The sequence below is a fragment of the Cygnus atratus genome, chromosome 7 (genome assembly GCF_013377495.2).
Source record: "Cygnus atratus isolate AKBS03 ecotype Queensland, Australia chromosome 7, CAtr_DNAZoo_HiC_assembly, whole genome shotgun sequence".
Taxonomy (NCBI): Eukaryota; Metazoa; Chordata; class Aves; order Anseriformes; family Anatidae; genus Cygnus; species Cygnus atratus.
The window spans coordinates 8,493,794-8,519,058 of NC_066368.1; the positions used below are offsets into that span (position 1 = coordinate 8,493,794).

General features: G+C 39.9%; 1 protein-coding gene across 4 annotated transcripts in view; it reads right to left on the minus strand.

Annotated features, from left to right (window-relative positions):
* The window catches only part of ATRNL1 (attractin like 1), a 492,744-nt gene extending 481,130 nt beyond the window's left edge, over window positions 1-11,614 (minus strand). For 2 of the 4 annotated variants that reach the window (XM_035547698.2, XM_035547699.2), the window contains exon 1: window positions 10,894-11,579. In XM_035547698.2, coding sequence (XP_035403591.1) covers window positions 10,894-11,195 — 302 coding nt within the window. In that variant the 5' untranslated portion in view covers window positions 11,196-11,579. Of the gene's footprint in view, window positions 1-10,893 lie in introns of all 4 variants that reach the window. The other 2 variants (XM_035547701.2, XM_035547702.2) reach the window with 2 other exon arrangements.
* Window positions 11,615-25,265: the final 13,651 nt, after the last annotated feature.

Here is a 25,265-nt window from a genome sequence, read left to right on the forward strand (position 1 = left end):
TAGCTTTTAATTCGAGGTTGGGAGTTAAGGCTTTTGGGCTGTTACCAACTTCAGTAAAATAATACCAGCGATTCAGACAAGGTACAAACTGTTTTTCCAAGGATTCTCTTGAATAAGAAAAGACTTTACTCTTCAAGTATTCTGCAATAACACACACTGCTTCCAAGTTAGGTTTAGGTCCATCTGACCTAATGAGAAAGCTATTTTACACATATTTCAGATACACAGCACCACTTGGACAGCAGCACTTCATGCCATAGTACATATCACACTCTAGGAAGAAATGCATTCTCAATTCCCTCAAATAGTACCTAGCTCATTAGGTGGCCTCATCATTGCAGTCATGGATCACCTCATATATTTAATCTTACAGGGAGTGTTAGTTCCTTTTTATAGATGAGACAATGAAGCACAGAAATTACGGACTAAATCCCTAAGAAGATTTCAACGCTGAGTGTCATTTTAGGTGTCTGTATCCAAGCCTTAAGTAATTCAGTACTTGTTCAGTTGCCAGGTAATTCTAGAATACCCTGGCTTCACAATTCCCTACCCAAATCATGATTTTCTGGCACATGCTGCTTAAAATTTGGAAATGCTCTACAGTCAGCTTGCTCATAAACATTATTAGGGTCACCAAACTAGATATTTCGCCATCACACAAGGGTAGCAGCAGGTTACCATCCACAGCTACACAAACTAAAACATCAGTTGGAACAGATCCTGGAATCCACTTCTTCCAGACAAGTGACATAAGCTCTACATTTTGGGAGAGATGTTATAACACATTTATCTTCTGCAAAATGCTGTTGCTTTAACAAATAGTTAAGATGTTTACCCTAGAATATTCTATAGTGCTGGTGGCTAAATTACTTTCCAGAGGTCTAAAAGCTTGAGGTTTTTCTGCCTGCAGGAATCTTGGGAGCCAAAGGTGGTTCTCACAACTGGTGAAGGGACACAGAGCAACAGCCAGTGCTGGGCTCAGGTCTGATGCCTCTTGTGGCACCGCAACCACCCAGGGCTCCGACATCAGCACAGCCCTGATGTTCCCTCAGCAGGCTTTTAATAATATATAGGGCAGCTGAAAATGCTAGGTGGAAAATTCCCACAGCTCACCCTCCTCACATGAAAACGTGCACTCAGATAACAGCTTACTGCTGTCCCTTTACGACTGGTAGCTGCTACAGCTCACTGGAGTGCCCAGGCTTTCAGCTATCACCATGTTTCGTTCCTCCTTACGTAAACTTCACAGCATGCTTTCCAAGACCAGACTGTGCAGCTCCTTAGAATCTCCGCGGACACTGGCAGAGAGATGTTCTTCAATACTGCACGAGTTTTCCAATGCATTTTTTTCTATTGTCTACATAGCAGTGTTTTAAACAAAGCTTTTTTCACCAGCACTTCAGTTCATACATGGAAGAATATCCCAAGGTATTCCTGTAGCATCTCGTTACCTCTTCTGCCCACATTTTGATACACATAAATTAATTTCTAGTGCAGCGTGACAGACTGGCATCTCACAAACTACTCATACTCTTTTTAAAACAGATTATATGAATTGCAGTAATGTGCCATCCAAAACTATATCCATTGTGTCTTTTTGGTCAGAGGAAGTATGGGGTGCACAGCATGAGACTATGCATTTGCCAAATGAAATTAAAAATATTAAATGCGATAACTTGTACAGGCATTTACATATTATTTGCAGACAACCTTTGTGTCCGTGCAATGCAGCTGAGCTTTTCACACATCCCTAGCAATGGCAAGCAGGCTCTGGGGCTGGTAGGATCATCAGCCCCTTTCCCACCATCATTGGGCCAAGCACTGAACTGCTCAGCCTGCAGACAAACCAGGCTCCAGCATCCACAAGCCCCTTGGTAACTTGGTAAATCCAAATCTGTGGACGGTCGCAGGCTTGTACACAGGGATGGACTTGGCACATCGGCAGTTTCCTATTGCTCAGGGGAGGAGCGGTGTTTTTATGAGACCGTAGCTCCATCCCCAGCACAACACACACGTGCAGCCCCACAGTCAAGCATCACACAGAATAGGTAGGGTGGGTTTCCTGGATTTAGGGGGATTATGCATTTGGGTTTGCTGGTTATAGAAAACGGTGAGGAATATCAAGCAGTGGAAGAGTTTTGAGAGGTCTGTAATGGGCTTTCAATCACTGGAAGTGTTTTCAGACATAATCAGATGCTTTTCTAAAGCATATGTTCTGCTCAAACAGGAACTAAGAGTTACTCTACAGCCTACGTAAAGCAAGCTGCCAGAGCAGGTAATCAGAGCGCTTGTTTCTGATGTTGTCTACGAAAACCCACAGAAAACATTAACATATATGAAGTACTGAACAACAACAAAAAACACACCCTAATAGAAAACTTCTTTTTTTTTTTTTCCCTCCAGAAGGATATTTCCTTCAAAAAAAACACCTCTCAGTGCAGATGGTTTAGCTTCTAAGAGAAGTTCAGTACACTTGTATGGCGTATGCTTCCACTTTCTAAAACATGATTTGAATAAAAATGCATTCCTTACAAATTCAAAATCTCCTTAACACATGAACTATCAATGTATTTAAAAATTTTAATACATGCAGAGAATAATTCACATTGGAAGAAATATTTGGCAGAGCATCACGACTAAAATAAAAATTTAAACAAAACAGCGACCATATTTTACAAAGATAAAATCATAATATTCCCAATAGTTTAATTACATAGACATTCACACATTGGCTTATAAAAAGGCATTTCAAAGGTATTAATTCGTACACACAATTCACTGACTTTGGTAAGACTAATTATGCGCATGTCTTGAATCAGATACAGGTCATGCTGACAACCAAGGCAGTTTTGCAACTGATAGGCTGACTCAGGATTTCACCACATATAACAGAAGTTGTGCCAGTTTAATGGGGACGCTGTCCAATATAAAATTAAAGCAAAAGAAATCTGTACCATTTCTAAAAGGGACAGTTTCCTTTTCCCATCGTGCTACCTCCCTTGGGCAGTGGGGAGAGGTGTCCCTGCTGGTACTTTTCAACTCTCAGCAGGAAGACTGATGCTTAGACAAGAAGCAGAAAGATTCAGCCAAGGAGAAGAGGGAAGGATGAAGTGGCTGCAGCTAAACGTAAAATGGTAGCTTTTTAATACAGTTCATTTCTTAAACAACTTTATTATTTCTGCTTACAATCTGCAATATAAGGACACTTCGCTTGTACAAGTTCTGCAGACAGCAGAATTCAGCCTTTTAGATTAAAACAACGACTTCACCTGGAATAAGAAAATTTGACACCCTTTCACATTCAAGTTGTGAAGGTTCTTGTACATGGAAATTGTTTTGTCTTTGAAGAAGCTTGAATCTTGTATAGGAGCTCGAAAAATTAAGGAGAACATGCAGGAGGTAATATAGAAGTGCAGTAAGAACCTTGCCTCCGGAGGTTCACTAATCGAATCGATCAATATGCTCGGTCTTCCTTCGTAACAACTAGATACCTAGGACTGGGCAAAGAAGATTAAAGGGGATGTTCTCAAAGGTGCTCACCTACCTGGCACAGTCTGCATCATTACATATGACAACAGATACTTGTGCATTACCAAATGAAAAAAAGACAGTCTTTGCCTTCTGTTCCAGTGCCAATCACCAAGAAAACTGTGACTGACCAACAAGTTCAAAGGTAGGGGCAGATGCACTGAATAGTATTAAAAGCTTCATTTCTTTCGTAAGTCAATATAAATAAATAAAACTATCAGAATAAACATTCTGTTGAGCAAAGAAGAAATGTACATAAGGTCATAGAATGCACTTACAGGTAAGCAGAATTGAATCTAATTAAATCAGATTTATGGAACAAAACAACTCTACATTAAGTTCACACTGTCAATAGGAACAGGACACAGGACTCTGGCCTTCAGCTGCACATCATCCCAGAGACTGCACACTTTATAGCAGTGAACATACACACTCTTTTGTACAGCCACCCAAACAGGAAAGGCAAACTCAATGTCATACATATAAAGTTTAGTTAAGGCTGAAATTAGAAAATTACATCAACAAGTACAGTGGTCCTCCTATCTTCTAACAACCACCAGGATCAATACTGAACCTGGAACTTCAACAGCATGGCTTCAGTCATGATGAGCCTTGCTCATACTTGCTTTATACATCTGTCCACATCCTGTGGCAATAAGCTCTACAGTTTCATTATGGATTGTAGGAAGAAAGAAGCGCTTCCATTGTTAATTTAAGTTTACCACCTAGGTCTGGTGTTGTAAAAAAAAAAAAAAAAAAAAAAAAATCTGAAAATATTCCATTTTGCTTCCTCCTGTGATTTTACATATGTAATTGCAAAGTATCTCTACTAAGGAGAAAAAACATTTTTTTTCCATGGCTTTAAAAGCTCCTGAAATACAATTGCAAATACAGACTGCCCAGAAAAGCATTACCAAGGCAGAATACTGTTCTGTTTCCATCCTACATCTACTCCTGAAACAACAGTTTGCCTTTTAGTGACACTGTCTCACTCCAACACAAAAAAAAAAAAAAAAAGAGTATTAAAAATGTAAAACAAACACATACAACAAAACACACACAAGAAACAGTTCAAAGAGCTTTTCTAATATTGCAGCATCAGAGAAAAGCGTTGTGGTCTTATCCACAATGAACAGGCATCCCCAGTGAACAAACACAGCAAAAACAAACCCCTGACTACCTGGCTTTCCAACAAAAGAATTCCCATGAAACCTCACAGCCAGAACTGCACTCTCAGCCACTCCAGAGCCCACCGAGTAAGAGAAAAGCCTAGGAATACATTAGGAAGTGCAAAGTTGTGTTATCCTTATTGCCCAATGCCCATAGATGCAGTGCTGCGTTAACCCAGCTTCCTCCTTCCCAATTGCTGTCTCCTTTTGCAAAACATGCACTGAACTACAAGAAAGTCATTTTAAGGGATCAGTAGGAAAAGAGAGAAAGGAAGGAGCACTGCTCCTAACACAGACCCTGCAACATCTCAAGAAAGGGATTAACAGGAAGAACTTTCTACCTCTGCATGGAAGCAGAAGGGACAAATTGGCCCATAACTGGCAAGGCAGTATGGTACTGAGTTAAAAAATGCATTTTTATTTCTTTGGGAAAATAACAACAACAAAAAAATCTATACAAAAGATCAGGGTTATTTTTCCCCAGAACTGATGATCTTCTATTCCTCCTGCTGTTAAGATGCAGTTTGGCAGGATGTTGTTCTTTAACCAGCCATTTACTGTTCTCTGAGCAGAAGAAACTGTTGCATTACCCTGCTGCCAGACTTTTGCCTGCGACAATGTCACCACATGCCCATGAGGCAGTGCAGAGGAAGCATGCAGGAACATCAAAGCCCTGCTAATTACAGGAGACAACTAGGAACATGCTCAGATTTTTCACTAATTTATGACCAGGGCTCAACATGCAAAGGTCATCTTCTTACTTCTGTTAAGATAAATCACTTGAGCTCAACCTAGTACTTACATACCTTCCCATACCTGTAGCAAAAGCCTATCCCTCAGCAAAAGATAATCAAGGCCAAGTTTTCAGCAAACGTTTCAGCTGCAGATACAGCTTACTAGAAGAGATGGAGCTGTCTGTACAATAGAAGTATTTTCCTTACCATCCCTCCAAGTAGCAGCTGCAGTCATTTAGTTTCTCCCAATTTCACTGTAGCAAGGTCAGAAAGCCATGTGCTGCACATAAAATTATAACTTAATAAAACTTAATTAGATAGGCTAGAGCTTATTTGGTCTGAAATGGTATGGAACACTTGAACATGTAGCTGCTAGACACCAATTCCTACCTCATCAGAGAGCTTCCTGACCTGGCTTCAGGCCCAAACTCTCCATTGTCTGTCAGCTGTTCTCCAGGTCACTCTGGCCATAACGCACCTGGGCTGCCTGCTAATCAATAACACTTGAGACTCCCGGAACCGAGGCACAGCTGACTTTCTGGGGTTTTGCCTCCCCACACCACTGAAGAGAATCTACAGGAGCTGTTCCCAATAACTGGCAGTTTTCAAAGACAACAAAATGCTTCTGTTTTTAAAAAAGTGTTTGTACTTTTCCAATTATCCTTTTTAAACTGTGGCTGTTAAGTGCCTTACAGACCAAGGGGAAGAGCTGACACATTCTCTGCAGCAAGGTGAAATGGGAGAGAGGAGCAGCCAGCAACAGGTTTGCACTGCCCAGCACTAACACCCGTTCTGCAGGAAGGGAGGGGTGTAAGCATCACCCATGGCCAGGAACGACCACATCCTCTGCTAGGCAGGAGGCTGGGCACTGCCTTGCACTGCCCACAGCAGCCTATGGAGGCACAGAAGTCACACGTAGATGACAAGTTCAACAAGTCTGACAAACAGTCTTCAAACAAAGCAGAGTGAGATTAAAGCATTAGTACATCACCACTGCCCACTGGCAAAGCAGAATCTCTCACTCAGGCATCCAAAAAATTTGTACCTCGCTCAGGAAGGTGGTGGAGGGAAAACAGCAACAGAAAGATCAGAAAGTGACTATGATCTAAAGTCTGGATTGACTGCAATATGGAAAGCCATTAGCATCTGCAACATCAGAGCTGCAGCTGCCAAGTACTACAGAGCATGGTAATTCTGTTCTGGTGGATCTGACAACTGCTGGCAATTTCATTTCAGAAGAAAGCAGCTACCGAACATTGGCTTGGGATTAACATACTTGAGTCTTTTGTTTGTTTGTTTGCTTTAGGGTTTGTTTATTTGTTTTAAATAAATGGGCACAATACTGAAAATGTTTATACAGTGGAACTGTTAGCAACCTACCTGCAGGTTTGGGGTTTTGTTGTGGTTTTTTTTTGGTGGTGGTGGTGTTTTTTTTCATGCATGAACCTAGCAGTCACTTCCAATATTCCTTAGAACATGATCAGATCCAAAGAGAGAAGTGTTTCCCAATCCAGGCCTTGAAGTGCCATTCATTTATTTATTTATAATTTATTTATTTATTTATAATTCAAAGAATTATACCATATACCATATGTACACCGTAAGTATATATATATTATACCATATACCATATGTATACCGTAAGTATACCATAGAAAGGATTTTTGCTTTCATAATGATGTAGGAAAAATTCAAGTAATATTAAGACTACAGTATTGGGGGACAGCCATGTTTAGTCACAAGAACTTCTAAAGAATATTACTGCTTTTAAAAAAATGTAAATGCAGTACAATAAAATGACCAGGTGAAAACAAAACTCAACGTTGTGTTTTTATGCTTGTGTTTTTCTTAACATCTTGAGAACAGAGCTGTTTGAGGCTCCTTGCTATAAAAACAGACCCTGCTCCCCTTTGGCTTTCTTGTCTTTCACCTGTCTCCAGTAAGCAAGCAAACAGAATTCCTTTCTCTTGCTTTTTATATTTAAATTTCCCTTTTAATTTTGGTACAAAAAAAAAATAATGTCAGAACACAAGGAAAAAAGTGTTTTAAACAAAAGGAAATAAGGCAGCATTGCATTCAGACAGCCCTTTTGACCAGAGAGTAACTGACCACCAAGCAGAGACGATGCCCAGCCCCTCCTGAGGGGTGAATGCGACACAGCGAGAACACCACCACTAGTCTGATTATATATACAACAACATATCACAAACTTCACAATATAAGGAATAAATGCAAGAGTTGATACATAAAAGTAATAAAATAGTGCTGGAAAGTCTTTTCACTCATTTTTCCTCCATCCACCCTTCTTTCATCCATTTGCAAAGTATTCTACTTAGTAGTTCTACAGGGGAAATGCAAGGTTACTGTAGTATTGTCAATTAATTTTGACACCTGCTTACTAAGATTGATCAATTATTTTTGATGTCTCTCTACTATGCTGTTATTTCTCAGTCTAGAAAAGAAATAAAAGGAAAAGCAAAAATGCTACATATCTGTCACAAAAGAATTAATGGTCCCAAGCTGCCCCTAGGTAGAGTATTTCTCTTATGGTAATGTTCCTCATGTTTGCTAATGCAAGTCACTCATTCCCAGAAGAGGAAAAATAACCACATTTGATTTATATGAAGAAGAATAAAGACCCAGTTATTTTGCTATGTTTAAGCTTGCCCTTAAAAATTTTTTCTCCTCAGTTGATCTAGTGTCAGAAAACAGGCTTTACTCTGTCCAATTTAGGTCACTAAAAATTCATTTTTAATTTTGCGTAATATAAGCACACCCAGGAACTTCAAACTGCTGAAAGTATGAAATAATATAAATATTTAGAATACACAATGTTCTATTAACATTGGTATGCATCATACCTACAATACATAATGCTTAATGTAGCTACAATAGCCAAACCTACTTTTCAACCTTTCTGTTATTCTGAAGAACTCTTCATAATAATTCTTCCTGCAAGAAGCAACTGCTCCGAGGTGATGCACATCCTACATAATTGGTGAAGTAAGAGTCCTACAGCTGCAAAAATCCAGCCATGGCTACTTGAGCATAAAGCAGATATTCGCCCTTCACAGACAAAGGGAAACAATATACGAAAGTTCCATGATAATAAGTTAGGCTACCAATAACTACAGTAGTCAGAAAGCTCTTCAATCGTCTGGCCATAAGGTAGACTAACATTCATTTTCCAACTCTTCCGTAAACACGGAGACTTGGCTCATCAACCATTCGACACCCTTCTGAATTTTCAAGATTCAAAACACAGCCACTCTGAGTTGCTGCTGGCATCACGGCAAACATTAACATATTTCATACCATCCCCAGCTCATAGGGCTTGGAAAGCATTAGAACTCAGAATGCTTATTTTTCATGGCAGAGTATATTTTGCTTATAAGATTAAAGATGAGCTATCAAAGATACTGGTATTGAAAGTGTCCTTAGCAAGAAACAGGCTTCCAACGTGACAGAAAAAGCTCTCTTCTCTGACAAAAATCTGAATGCAAGCATCACTGGCATTTCTAAAAATAATCATGAAAGAATACAGAAGAGTCGAGAAATCTATTCTGATTTCTCCAAAACTCCTAAAGGCACACCAACTAACCCTGCATTAGCTGAGCGCAGAAGAGGTGCCCCTTCAACACTCCGGCAGAACTTCCTCTAGGTGGGGATGGATTATTAACTTTCCACCAGAAGTGAGCTAAGAAAATGCAACCACCATGCCTCCTCCACTCATTAAGTTCACTCAAAAATACAAACAATGTAAAGAAACATAAACGTTTTAACAAGTAACCAAGGATATACCTTTAATGGCTTGCTAAAGGCTCCAGGAACCATTCAGAGCATACACTAACAAAAAGCTTTGAAATTTAAGAGATGAAAATTTGCTTCAGCCCTTGCAGCGTTAGGGTCTGTTGTGCTTGGTGTCGAGATAAAGGCTACCAGTAATCTCTTTACAGCACGGAAATGCTCTGCTAGCCCGCCTGCTGCTGCCCAGCACACACAAAGAAGAATCACCTGGGCCTCCCTCCCCACGCAATCCCCACGGCATTCGCCCGCTGTGCCAGGGCACAGGCCAGCCCGTGCCATCAACACTTGCAGGTAGCTGATGACCAACTTTAAAAGATTATCACCAAGTTCATATGCAGATAGGATATATATAATTGCCTTCTATTTCCTTTATGACTCAGTTACAGTCTCCCTGACAGAGAAACGCACCAAATGGTATCAGTGAATTGCTTCTCTCTGCAGCATGTGCGTTGTTTCAGCTAACATGTCTGCATGCCAGCTACTCCTCAACTTCCCAAGCTAACATGTTACTTGGTTTACCTTTATTTAGGAATGAGTGATTAAATACACAGATTAAACACTTAAAAGACATGGAAGTTATATAGCTTGATTTTAGTCCTCAGAAACATGTTTTAAAATAGGTAACTGTAACCTGTTAAAGTACTTTCCAAAGACAGAATTTGAATTCTGTAAGATACAGCCTCACCAATATACTGTTTTAGCTAAATATTAGGACAGTTTCCAGCTGTAGACGTCAATATACTTAATAAACGGAGTTCCTGCTTTTCCTGCTTTTAAGTGGTGTTTTGCAAGGGAATAAAATGAGATGTCCTGTCCAAGGTTATATAGCGAAATAACAGCGAACTGTTAGCTGCAACAGCATTTTTCACTGCCAGTCTTTACCCTGATACCAAAGGGGGCGGGGGGAAGTGACAGCCCTATAAATTAAGTCTTCTCTTCAACTACATAGGGAAAAGCAAGTGTCAGTGTACAGTTTTGTCTCGCTGATCAATGACTCGGTATCACATCCACTTTTAAGAATGAGAGGGTAGCTCCAGCATCACTAACCACTCACTCCTTGGCAAAGATGTTTTACATTCATACCACTGCCTCTCCTGCAAACCTCATCACTTGTGATGTACATTTCAGTAACAGTTACATTTATGTCACCCTGAATGTGCCCAAACTTAGGTAAAACACGTGCAAGAAAAGGGAACAAGACTAAAATGAGCAAATGACTGTCACTTTCCAGAAGGATAAAAGTTGTTCACATCCACCAGAAATTTTTGCTCGCTGGGCAGCCTTATGAAGTACCCATGTCATTTCCATGACACTTCCAGAAGGGACAGCAGCGACACAGCTCCAGGCCGATTTCTCCTCGTGTCGGTTCCCCCGGCACAGAGCAGCCTATTTCCAGCCGCACACCGCCAGGTACAGTTTTCCACCCGAGGACTGTGTCCTGTATCCTTCGAGGAAGGGAGCTTGAGGTGGAGGGGCCTATTTCATCCCTAACTTCTGTCACACGCTTCCACCGGGCAGAAACAAAATCACAGCAGACACACGGGGTGTGTGGGGGGGATAACAACGGGAAAACACAGGCAGGTGAAAACAGCAAGAAAAGAGCTAGCACTGGTCTTGAAAGGAGGGAAAGAGACCGGTAATACGCAGAGACTTACTTGAACCTGCCCTGGCAGTGTTGGCACTGGTCTCCCACCCAGCCCTGGTCACAGACGCAGGTGGAGTTGACACAATGACCCGAGAAGCAGGAGATTTTGTCGCAGGACTTGGACTGGGACACCTGGGCGTAGAGGGCCAGGTACAAGAAGGCGTAGAAGAGCAGCCAGCTGTTCACATCCAGGAGCGAGGAGAAGCAGCCGCAGCAGGCGGAGGGGAAAGGGCTCCCGGCTCCGGGGGGCGCGGGGGCAGCCCCTGCTCTCCTCAGGGCGCCGCCCGGCTCCATCCTCGCCGCGGGGGCCATGGACCGAGGCGCGGAGAACTGGCAGCAGGGTCAGCGCCGCGTCAGGAGCTTCCCCTGAGAGAGAAACGATCCGGGCAGGGAGATTCAAACCCCCCGCTTCCTCCTGGCCTTCCTCTCCTCCCTCCTCCCGACCCCGGCGCCGTCTCCTCCGGCCCCTTCGGCGCTGTCTCCTCACTCCCTCGGGGAAGCCCGGCAGCCCTCAGCCATCCGCCCCTTCTCCTCTTCGTCCTCCTCACGGCTCATCGCTGCCGTCTTCTTCCATGGAGGAGAACTGCCTCTTGACCTTGGGCTTTCTCCTCGCCAGACGCGTCTCCCCCCTCTCTCCCACAGACACACACACACACCACCCTCCACCATACAGTCCCGGCCTCCCCCTTCTCCTTTGTAGCCCCGCCGCCCGCGGCACACACGCAGGCAGCGGCGAGGAGGAGCGCGGGGAGGCGGGGGCCGCCGCCGTCCTCCCGCCACTCAGCGAGGACGGCCGGGCCCCGGGGCCGCTACGGCAGCCCCGCACCGGGGGGAGGCGGCTGGCGAAGGATCAGGGGGCTCTGAGACATCCCCCCCTCCGTTGTTACCCCCGCGGGGATGAAAGGCGGGAGGCTGTGAGGGGATGAGGGGAGTTAGCGGCCCCGCCGCGTCCCGGCTGACAGCTTCCAAGCAGCCATTTTTAAAGGCTAATTGTAATCTCCGCTCGGAGCCGCAAGCTCGGGCTAAACCCCCGCTTCTCGGGCTGCTCGGAGCTGGACCCTGCCGACGAGCCTTCAGAGGCGGCGGGAGGGGGCTCGGGGGGGTCTGGTGGTGGTGGTTTGAGGGGGACGGCGACCACCGCCGGCTCAGCGCGGAGCCGGTGCAGCGGCACCCCGACAGCTCCAGCCACAGCCACCTGCGCCTGAAACCTCGGAAACCTCTCCCACACACGTTGAAAAAAAGACAAACCGGGGGGGTTGTGTGAAATGGCACAACGACGGCTTGCCCCCCTCACTCCCCCCCCCCCCCTTTCATCTGCGGTCCCCCTCACAAAGGCGGCAGCCGCCGGGACCTCGGAGGCCCCCGGCCCCCTTCCAGCTTTGCTCCCATTTGGGTTTTGTGGTGGGACCGTGGGTCCCTTAGGAAGGGGAGCCCCCATATCGGGGCTTCTCCCCACTGCCACCTGAACCCCCCTGGCCGGCACAGAGCCCCGGGGGCACCCCCCGGCCCCTTGCCTCCGTACTGGCCCCCAGCCCTGCAAAGTTCACGGGCAGTTTTCTTTAAAATCGTCACAGTCAGCGCTAGGAGAGCTGTCACGGCTTGTTCAGGAGTCCTTGCCTTCCTACAAGTCACTCCATCTTCTCATTCCACAGTTCAAGACGTTGCCTTCCACTTATAGCCCATGACCAGGAACAAAAGTTCCCACCTTTATAACCAGAGCAGCACAGAAGTAATAATCGTAATAAAGTTGCCCTTTTTTTCAGCAAGATGTGCCTTACATAGCCCATTTTTTTTCAACTTTGCTATAACATGTTTCTATAATCAGAAAACAATAATGAGCCTCCCTGTCTAGCAATAAAGAAGACATTAGCAATCAAAACCTCTGAAACTTTCTCATAACACTGAAATTGAGAATTTATGACGTTATGTCTCTATTCCAAGAAGATAATGGAAAGGTATTTAATTTCATCTCCTGCTACTGCTTCAAAACTGGCAGGTCTGAAGTGACCTGTGTTGGACCTGTCTCCAGATCAACCCTTCCCCAGATTCTGCAGCTCTCACCCTTGGAGTGAGAGGAACTGTTTGGTTGGCTGTGGTTTAGCCCAACAGACTGGCCTGTTTTTCCAAGTATACCATTCAGTCCTCACCGGAATTTCCAATAAAAATCAATGTACATCAGTACTACAGTAAGGAGCACAACAAAACCCATCAGTATCTATATGTACTTCGTGTGATGTAAGAGTCCAACCAAAGTCTCTACAGAGAAACAATCTTTGCCTCATGCAGTTTACAATCTTAATTAAGGGAACACCTGAAAATGCTTGTGGGGAAAGCAGAGGTGAAAAGAGATTCATCCAGTTTCATTCTGAAGGCTGTCAGGAAGACCACAGCCGCTCTCAGTCCAGGAGTCTGTACATTGTCTTCCTAACAGAGCTGAGATAGATCATTTCATTGTTCTGGATCAGACACATTTCTTAGCTATTAAGCATCTCTTTGTGTGTGTTTTGTAATGAATTGTTGAGTTCATGCAATGAGAGGAAATGGAAATTGTGTTGCTGCTTTATATTTTATGAAAAAATGCTGAGACTGAAGCCTTTGCTGAACAGTCTGCTAATTGTGCAATATTACATGTGATTAAGGCTGCTGAACAACTGTCCTCTGTTAAATAACACTATGAGACCAGAAACACAGTTAATACAAGATTCTAGTCCAAGATACAATGTCAGTTCGAGACTACTCTTTAATTTCAGAAACACTTTCAACAATTTTTTCTTGCTTAACATGGCAGGAAGATACATTCCTCCTCCACTTTCTCAATTCCTTTATACCAACCAAAAAAAGTTCTAAAGCATGCACCATCTTTTTCTCAGACTGAATAAAGATTTTGCTTCAGATCTACAGAAGTCAGCCAAGTTTGTAAAAATCAACATTCAAAGCAAAGCTAGGCTCTCAACAATCCTTAACCATGCAAAAGGTCTATTCAAAAGCACAACAATCAGTGTGCATTTGTCCATTAAATGCCAAATTTCTTCTTTAGTTATAAATACATAAAAACTAAAATGAAAATACAAGAGAAATACAAACCTATATTGGGCATGGTTGTTCCATGAATTTAGAACAAAAGCACAAACAGGCCATCAGAAATGGACTAGGATGGTTATAAGAGGTGCAGAGAATAGTATGACAGTACTCTTACTGCTTGAACAATCCTATCTAAAAGCCTAAACACAATTATAAAGGTTTCTAGATTTAGAACAGCAAGGGGTAAATCTTGTATAGATATCTCCTGGCTAAAAAGTAACAAGCTATGAAAATGAAGAAATGCAAACCTTTTGGCTGTTGTACGTCACATCGATGCATTAGACATTTCATAACCTTGGGAAATGAACGATGTACAAATGCCAATATTGGTTCTCTTCTGTCCTCATTTGATGGGATTTTTTTTTTTACATCAGATGAAGTTAACAGATCTGGCTGAGAGAAGTCAGATCTGTCAATCCTTTCATCGTTACACGCATATCTGTAAGTTCCGCTTTTCTTGGAAGTGTAACATTTTACACCCTTCATCCCTCCAGTTCTTGACATAGAAAACATTTACACTTCTGAAGGGCTAACGTACTAAAAATCTTTCATAGAATTAACAACTTAAAAGCATCTGAATAACTCTTCAAAATTTTAAGTCACTGGATAAAAACAGATAGTGAGAATACAGAATGGAGTAATAATGTAGAAGGGATATCAAACAAAACCTTTCAAGAACATTTCCGTCATATTGTTAGCTATTACCATCAAAACCTAAGTACTAGTATTCAAAAATACTGATACATTTGTGTTCATCAGCAAAACGGCTTTAAGTGTATTTACAGATCTATATGGTTGCTGTTGTGAGGCATGGTGGCATGGATAAAGGGAAAAAGCCCTCAGAGACAGACATCTTCATTTTTTTCAGTATTTCTACTGGACCCTGAGGACAAGAACACAGCAGAATCCATTCGCCTTCTCTACACACACACACACACACACACACACTTCTCTGTTCAGCTTCCCCTGTCCTACAGGCTGATACCAATCAAGCCTTGCTGCAGAGAATATCTTTCAAAAAGGATGCTTAGTCCTATTTAGGGTATATCGTGCAGATGTGTTTTTGCAGTGATGCTGAGAACTATACAACCGGCTGAACAGAAGAGGAAGAAAAAATACTACCTTTGTGGTTGACCTCTTTGCAGGGATATTAGGAGAAAAAAAAAAAGTTTTCCATGCCCTTTTCCTTGGGACAGACATTATCAGACTCAATAAGTAAAAGGGGCCAAGCTCTGCACTGCTTCCAGGGGTATTTAGATCTGAGCCAGCCTTGTGACATATTGGTAAAATTAGCATGTAGGTTGCTGTAGCAGAGGTAATAATGCCAGAATGAAGTTTCAAGAGCTGTTCTAGCTCAACATACTGGGGCAGTGTACAGGCTTTATGGTGTGCAGTGTACAGGCTTCTTAATGAACCTTACAAGTAGAGCTGGGGTACAGACTTTCCCTTTTCTTTCCAAATACACACATAACACCTTGGGTGAAGGACAATATTAGACTTTTTTTTTGTTGTTTTCCTAAATCCCATGCTAATTTTTCATTGAGTGATACTGAGGCACCTGAGCCACTCTAAGCCTTTCTGACACTATGAAAACCATCAGTCTATTCCTTGAAGTAAAAGAAATTTATCCCTACTCAGCAGATTCTAGTGCTAAGAGAATAATGTACATTACAATTTTCTGTTCTTCTTTGTCTTAATCAATAAACCAGATCTTGGGAGGCATATTTTTAAGCTTACAAAAGTGGTAAGTCTTCCTTTCTCTACTCTTTTTTAATTTAGAAAGAAATAAAATCCACAGAAGACTCATTGGAACCCTTCTAATATGAAACCTTCATAGAAAATCTCAACTTTCTTATCACCCATGCTTGTATTTTGCTACAGCAGTGAGTCAGGTTTATTACCATCATTTTCAGTAAGTATTGGCAAGCAAACTGCAAAACAACAAAACCAGCAAAAGCTGTAGAAAGCTTACCAGACTCAGAAAGAACTTACAAACAAAGGAGGAAAATAACATTTATGTTGTTTTATCAAAAATATCTGGAGAAAAGCAAATTAGGGTCAGTTCTATATTTTCATCCATGTGCACAAGTTAATGTGTAAAATCTATTTTACAAAAAAAAAAAAATAGTCAGACTTTTACTGAAATAGTCCTTCCTTTGCAGAATTTTATCATTGGGAAAAAATGGGATTACATTTTTTAAACAGTGATGTTCAAACTGCAGATTTGCATCAAGAGTAAAATCCACTTTGTCTTCTGGTTTGTGTAAAGATGAAAGAAACTTCAGAAAATAAAGAGAAGCCAGGCAAAACCTAAATTCTATCAGCAATGACAAAAAGTGAGCTTCTATACATTTTTAATTCAGAGGGGGAAGAAAGAAAAAGCATGGAATGAGTTTTGAAGTTTCAGACTTTAAGAAAATTAATGTAAATACATTGATCAGTTCAGCAGCTGAATCGGTCAGAGGGGAGCAATTACACCTGAAGCCATCAGTGTCCTGTGACAAGTATGTATGGGAAAGTCAAACGCTCATTTGACCTGTTCATGAGATATAATACTGGTTGATACTCTCCTGCAGATTTCATAAGTTCTCAAGGAGAACCAGCGAGTTACAGACAAGACTTTAAGGTTATACAAAATCTCAAGCTAATGTGAAATAGAAACATCTATAAAAGGCAGTTGGTAGCCAGGTTCAGTCTTAGCGATCATTTCAAGCTGTGCTCTTTGTGATTGATAAGCATCTTTCATGCTTTCACATTTTTAGGATTAAGTCTCACAGAAACTAGGTTTGAATACCTTCTTTTTTTTCCAGCAATGAAGCCATGAGAATACTTTTATTCTGAATATTTCTTCAATTATCTCTCAAGTGAATACCCATCCTTCAATCAGCTCAGCGAAACTGCTTTATAAGTTACACTTCATAAGCAAAATTAATTTGCTGGCTCACCCAAGGCAACTTTATTATTGTGTTCCAGACTTTATGCACAGTTTGGTCGCAAAGCTATGTGTACCTACCCAGTGTTAAGAGACTAGATCTAAAATGTGTTAATATAAAGGTTTTGAGAGTAGGAAGAATAACATGTTAAGAAATTGGCATTTCATGACAGTATAATACAATTCTTCTCCATCGACATTGATCTTGACTCTCACTACAATTCTTTAATATTTTTGTTTTTGGTTTGGTTTTTATTTTTTAAGAAAAAGATTTAAATGTCTGGTTTACACTTTCCACTGAGAGATGTGTATCTGCACTCCACACTGAAACCTTGATGCATCCTGCAATATATTCCAAATTATCTGGAATATATTACAAATTATCTGGAAAACACTTGTATTTTCCATTGCAAGTGTCCTTTCTTCTGAGAATTTTTCTATATCTGTTCTGTTGCATTTCATTTTCACTGCTATTCCTTCTGGAGTTTCTCACAATCCTGCTTAATCTTGACTAAGCTAGAGCATTTTTCTTTGTCAGCAAAGCTGCATCTCACAATTCAACCTTTCTAACACATCATTAGTAGGTATACTGAATTTATCCAATACCCTTAATGATCCCAAAGGGACACCACTATTAGAAGTATATTTTCTAGCTGAGAAAGCATTTACTTTGAGTTATTTTCTCTCATTCCCTTCTAAATCAGGAAATTATCTTTAGGATTCGTGCCACTGCTACCTTTATTTCTTTATTTGTTCCCTTTATTCATAAGTTTCAGCAAAATGCTGAAAAATGTGTTTGATGGTTAATGAAAATCCATTGCCTTTACTGGGATTTACACTCCTCCTTCAGAATTTAGCAGAGTTTTCCATGTTTTTCTGGATAAGGCTAGTTTGCTGAATGATGTTGGAAAAAGCCTTACTCAAACATTCTGAAAATCAAAACAAACCATATGATCCAATTTTCTCTTATCCACTATTTTTTATTTGCAAGACTTAGGAAGACTACATTTACTATTATTAATGGCTTTCTAGTTTTTCTTCATCACATTATTCTTTACCCAAGAGCTTCATACCTACTACACTGATTTCTTCCAAGACTGCTAAAGCATGACTTCTCAGCCCATATTTTCAGGCTGACAAATTCCATCTCTAAAAAAAACTCACAAAATGTTGGGTAACTGTTAAATCAACCCTACAATAAGTATTCTGATTAATAAACTTTTCATCTTCATATTTATATCACAGTTCAGCTCCTCTGGATTGATATTGCCTAACCTTAATGATTCCATTTCAATATTAACTCACGTTGTTTTATTACTTTTTCTTATTTTTAAAAATATCTAAAACCAGCTACTGCAGTGACCACTAGAATGCTTAATTTTTCTTCTTTTTTTTTCTTGTTTGAACACTGTAAAGAAATCATTTGTTTTTGCTAAAAGATTTATTTCCTTTTCAGGTACTACTTTTGGAGCCTAGTGAATTTTCCTGTTGGTTCTCTTTTAAGTAGCTAAAATTATGTGCACTTCTCTGTATACTCAGCTAACACTTGAGTATCTGGGTGATTAAACTTGGGAAAGCGATACTTCCAAAAAAAGGAAAAACAAGTGCATCAAGTAAGCTGCAACAAGGAAAATGAACCAGTGATTGTAGTAGGCATAATGGAATAAAATGGTGTTCATTTTTTGCCCTTTAATTTACATAAAATTGGGAAAAATGAAAGGCTATGCATGCATTGATCCTTGTCTTGTCTTCTACAGAGATGTCAAAAAAGAACTGAGTAGATTCAATTTTTCCCTAAGTATTAGTGTCGAAACAGGCATTATATGCCAGGAACCTAAATGGCATATTGCATTAATTCAGTGAAATTATTTTCAATAATTTGGAAGAATAATTCTCATGTATAAATATAATATTTTGACAAGCACAGAAGCAGTTATTTAATTAGCTTAATATATTAATTTTCCTGAAGATGTGAAGTAATACCTTCTATGTCTGCAGTTTGAAATAATGGTAGACCATGCCCAGGGTGACATCTGGCTGCACAATTTGAGGGTGGACATGCATCACAAGAGGAAAGGGAGAACACAAAGTGACCCATCAAACATCTGAAATACAGAACCACAGATACAGCAGTCTGAGGGGTAACTACCTAGACATTATGGTCTTGACACATTAGTGTGACCAAAGTGATGTTACAGCAATGGGGCTGGATAAACAGCAATGAACGTCAATGCAGAAAGGCATAGCACAACCTAGAAGAACAGACAGGAAAAGTCAGGTGTTGTGGCTTCTAAAGGGTGTGTTTCCTTCTGAAGCCTAGGGAAAAGTGATAGGAAGGTTTGTTGAATACCAGTTAAAATATGCAAGAGAATAAGAATAAAATTATCTTAATTATGGGTATAAACCAAAGATTTTCTGATCAGGAAGCATTTTTACTATAACAACTACTGGAGACGTCCAATGGCCAGAAACTACAAATACCTAAAATGGCAGGACCTAGTGGTTAGATGGGAGTATAACCAACTGGGATCTGCTGGAAAAAGCAGTAAGGCAGGACATAGACTCAGTTCTTTGAACACACTAGCTACTGTATTTTTCTTTCACAAAGTGGAGGAAATTACACAGAAATTAGCTATTTTAGATTTAATTCAAATTCTTTCAGAGGAAATGGTTGAGAATCTTAAAGTGGAAGTTAATTGAAGTGAAAGAGATCATAAAAATGATAAGTCTTCCACTCTTCGTTTAAATTGCAAATAACAAAATAAGGGTAATGGACTTCAAATAGCTCAGGGAAATGCAAGTATCTGAGAAGAGATAAGGAAAAAAGAAATACACAAGATAAGGGCACAACAGCAAATTATCCTAACAGGGAGGAAAGATTAGAAGTACAGCAAAAATTAACATGATTGCATTAAGAACTCTTTAAATGATCTGAAAATCTAAAAGAAAATCAAAAGGCAGAAATAAGGACACATATATGATGATGAGTATAATGAAATAGCACAAACAGGCCAGAATAAAATAAAAATAAAATGCTGAAGCACAGAACAAGTCACAAGTTCCATGATAATATTCACATTCATTTCAAATGGGACAGATCTGTGCTTGAAATACTAATAACTTCTATAGTCGTACATGTCAGAAGACTACTGTTTTCCACAAGGATTATGCCACATCACAACAGCTTGTCATTGGTTTTGATCCTTTTTTGCTCTCCGATTTCTCCATCTCTTACTGATGCTTTTCTTACTTAAGTCCCCAAAAAATGATTTCACAAGCTCAAAGCAAAGACAGTGGAGTTTCATTGTCACAGGCGCTCATCCCAGCCCCATTGACTTCAACTGTCCACTGTCATTACAAGGTAAGGCACGCATATGGCCCGCTGAAATTAATTCCATGTATCGGTTTACTTCTGTCAAAGCTGTACATGGCCACGCTAAATATTAAAAAGAAGTTCAAAACAAGATTACAAAATACAATTTTTAATTACATCTTATGGAGCACTTTTGTGGTTTCATCATTGCCAAGAAAAGTTGTTAATGTCCATCAGTATCACGATGGAGAACCACAAAGTTATAGGTAACAGACTGGATTGGTTATACCACTACTTACAAATAATTTTGTTGTGCCATGAAGATGAATATCTTCAGGCTAAAAGAAAGTCTGAGAATAGGAAGGATCAAAAAAAATCTCATTGAAACACTGTGGAAGCACTCTTATTTCACAAGACTTTTTTACACAGCTGTATAATTAAATTTACTGTGTTTTGTGCTTCTGTATTTTCTCTCATTCCTTCATTTTTCCAGACTATGAGAAGATTGTTGTGTCATTTACCAGAAAATAAAGTGAGAAAAAACATAATTTGGGCCAAAACATTTTCCATCTGTTCAAATAATTCAAATGTCTATTTACACTGCCAAAAATAATTTGTAATAAACTTTGTTTGAATAATTTACTAACTGAAGAGCTACTGTAACATAAGACAAGTTATTAAGTTTTAACTTAAGTTTCAATCTGACTCACCTCCTTCATTGTTTTTGTCAGCTTAAATACTTTTTATCTATAATTCCCAAATTTGGCCTGTCTTCATTTATCTTCTTTGTTCTTTGGTGGGTTTTGTTTGTTTGTTTGTTTTTGATGTTGTTCTTGTGTTAAGGGCAGTTGGAAGTTACCCTAGACTAAAAGAAATTCTACAAATTACTCCTTGCTTTTACATGAGGAGAATTTCAGTGTACCCACCCTAAAGGAAAATGTCACATAGTAAAACAGAGCTTATAAAACTCTTCTGATGATAATTAATGACACTTTTTATATTTGAAAGAGGAGTTTTTCTAGCATACTGTTAAGCTGTTGTTTAACAGTCCAGTCTACCTTTATTTTTAAGTAAAAGTATAGATGGATTTTAAAATAAAATTTTCTCAGCATTTCACCTACTGCTTTCATTTTGCTGTATCTGGATTACTTTGAAACCAAACCAAACTGAAACAGAAAATAAGTTGCATTCTTTTTTTAATTATTTAATTCTGTTGTTAGTATTCATGGTTCTATCAACGCAGCATAGTACGGAGATCTCATGTAAAGAATATGACCAGCATTAATGCCTTACAAAATTACAGTGTTACCTACATCACCCATCATTCTGCAGTAGTCTGACATGGTCCTAATACCTTATGGTTTGGTGGTTTGTCTCAACATGAACACACATGTGCACACACACATGCTCAAACATTATTAGCATACTTCTTAAGTTCTGTAACTGTAGCAGCCTTTAAAAAAAAAAAAACAAAACTCACATCCCCTCACCTATATAGACACCTTATTCTAGAAGCTGCCTATACAAAGAACTAAGATCCTGGTGATACTTCCCCAGCTGAGAGGGACAATGTCCAGTAAGGCACCATAAATGCCTTGAATAAAAAGTCCGTTTGATGTCCAAGGTTGCATATAAATACAAATACAAAATGAATGACAATTTTATAAATAGCAGACAATATGGATGTTTCCTGTGAGGGCAAAAACGGATGCCCACATCTCTCCGAAGAATGTCAGAAAATTATACAAGCAGAATGACAGCTTGTCATTTGCAGGGTAGGGTCAGACTGTGCTTTCAGCATATTTTTGTTGTCTACAATTAAAAAGAATAAACTTCTCAGGTACTGTAGTCTGGGACTTGAGGCAAAAAGGCCATAAGTGTCAACATGTATTTAAGAATCTACTATCTCTTATTTGTGTCTTTCTTGATAACCCATTTGGTGATCACCCTCCTCTTTCTTGATCACCCTCCTCAGTTTTCACGTATTTGAGTCATAAAATGTAATTACATGTTGCTAGGTAGCAAGGGAATAGGTCTGGGGAAAAAAAAAAAAGTTAAATAAGTCTGTGTAAAAAAACAACTATGGAGGGGAGCAAATATGTGAACAGATTATATTACTTTGAGCGCTGGGCAAAAATAGAGCCCTCACTCCCCAGACCTCCCCAAATGTGCTGTTTGTGCAGATTGGATCCTTTTTTTGCTGGATAACTCTCTGGCCTTACTTCTGAACCTTCTGGCATGATGTCTATGGAGAAGTACAACATTACAGCTTCATCCAAGGCCTGTCTTTCATGTGCCTGTGTCAGAGGACTTCTGAAATGTGAAGGAACCAGAATGGTCCTAAAATTAAGGGACAAAGAAAGAGGGACTGCAGAAGAGTCTGTCATGCTCTCTATTATGGCTGCTGACTTTCACGTATGCAGAGAAATACACACGTAATTCAGATGGCTTGTCAAGGGAAATATGATTGAATTATCTCTATAGCCCAGCTGAAAGGTGAAATGACGAGCAACCTGGAATTAAATTAAAAACCTAAACCCATTAAAGTATTCAGATTTCCCAGTCCAAGATAAAAGTGAAAACCTTTGAAATTAAGCAGTCTTCCTACCCTTATCTCAAGCTGAAGACGCTGCTGCTTTGGATAACACAAAGGAAGCCAGGCTGGATTATTGCTCATTTGAACACTGGTTTTCAAATGCACCACATTTTCCTCAAGAAATGAACGTTATTCATTTCAGCTTATGCTGGATATCAAAGTAGCTGTAGAAAAGGACACAAAATAAATTACCAGGCATCCTTTGATCCCAACACACTGCTCTGCTTCCCCACTCCAGAGAACAATGAGAAGGGACCAAATCTCTTCCTTATTCTCAGCACAGTGCTGCATATCCTGAGTCTTTCAAAGCTCATTCCTTTTCTGAAGAATGTCTTTATTCATAAGTCAATAAATTTGAAATTCTGCATAAGATTTCCTCAAATGCAGGTTTTCTCACATGATCTCTCCCTTGCCTTCAGCACCATTCCTCTTAAAATATAATTCCCAAGACCCACCTTGTCTGGCTGAAAGAGATGAACACATCTCTCTCTTTGAGCAATCAAACTCTGTTCATCCATCCCATCACAATGAAGTATGTTGCTGTACAGAAGTATTCCATTCTTAAATGTAATATAAACAAGACAATAAAAATGATTTTCTGTTTAAACTGGTTTTTATGTTGGGGCAGTTACACTTCTGCTGCATCTGAAATGAATCCTTGCCTGCTTTCATACGGGCAACGTCACACTGAATCACAGCCTGATGACTTTAAAAACTGGAAAACCATGTGATGAACTATATTATCTCACAAAGTCATATTCCACATAGAGTCAAAAGGGATCAAAATTGGACTCCTTAAATACAACAATAAAAAGCCCTTCACATATTACATAGTGAGACCAGTTCTCTATTTTTTTGTTCATGTAATGCACTCACATCACTTTCATTATGCCTGTTTGCTCTCCAAGTGTACAAACACTTCAGGGCAGGCATTCTTGCTTTGAAATTTGCATGGCACCAGAATAATGAAGCCCCAGTCCTAACAAGGGTCAGTGGAAACAACAGGAGCAGAAATATTTACTGCTGCTACTACTGCTATATTATTGGAAAAAAAATGGCATTTTTCAGTTGCATTTTGAATACGTTGAAAATCAAAGGCAAGCTGTTTCATAGCCCCTGGTCCCTTCTGTCCCCATAATGGAACCAGCTCCATCCTGGAGTGACCAAGGAGCAATAGCAAACTTCTCTGACATGAGCTGTATCAAGGGACATAAAATTATCAGAAGGAAGCTAAGGGAAGAAATAACTATTATCAAGCTTTTACAGTCAGACTTTTCCAATAATATTTATAAATCACTTAGAAAATCTTCAGTGGAGGAAAGTTATTAAAGTGCCGTAGTTTTACTCCTCAAGCACTTGCCTATATGCCAGATAGCAATTTAGATATCAATGGAGATTCCCCCAATAAACAGTTTTTAAAATTAAACATAAGCCTTTGTAATGGTATTACTCTTTCCATCATCAAAATATTACGCTGGTGTAGTTAAATTTTCCCATAGCCTTAGGTTTTGGTTCTTCAGAATTAAGTATTCCATTTCAAATCCACATATGGTATTTCAGTGATTTACACCTCATCTAATTTTGCTAGACGTCAGAAGCCCTTTTAATGAGTGCTTGGAGGGTTTCATTCCATTATAGTTCCAGAGAAGCTGATGCTGCATTTTCTTTCAAATTCAAAAATTTAGTTGGCTGACATCCAGCTTGCAATCAAATAATAATGAATTTTTAAAACTACTTCTTCCAAGCAGAATCTCAAGAATGAAATTTAAAAATACAAGAAATGTGCCAGATTTATACAAGTCTTCAGAGCAATTGTCCAAAAGACAAAGTGCATTGCTGTAATTTCTCTAAAATAGAACCAGTAACCTTTGGTATATTTCTTTCATCTAATCAACTGAAAATATTAACAATTTCACATGTTCAGTGTTCCTGCTATATTTAAAAAAAAAAAAAAAAAAAACTAAATGTGAACATAGTCTGAAAAAGCATCTATTTAAAGCCTGCTGTACTGCTCACTCTCTACTGCATTGGACAGGATGGAAGTGCAGAGGCAGAGTAGCAAGCATAGTCAAGAAATAACTGAAGATAAGCAGGATTGGTTTCTCAGAAATGATGACAGAGGTGAAACACTACACAAGGCATGAAGAGGCTGAAATTCTTGTCTTCATTCCATCACTGATTTTCTATGTGTCTAGTTACAGTATTTCCCTTACCTTTAATTTCCAAACCTTGAACAGCCTTTGTAATGCACCCTATCTTCCATCCATCTTCTCCCTCTGGTGCCTACCTATTCTTGCAAAAGAAAAGGTGCATCTCTGTATAGCTGTAAACAAAGGGAAAAATAAAAACAACCCATGAATGTTTTCACAGACTATTTGGAGAACAGTGAACAGAGAATTTCCCAGTTAGCTTATGCCAGTTTTGAATGAGTTCAACTTTCCCCACCTTTTATTTGATTGC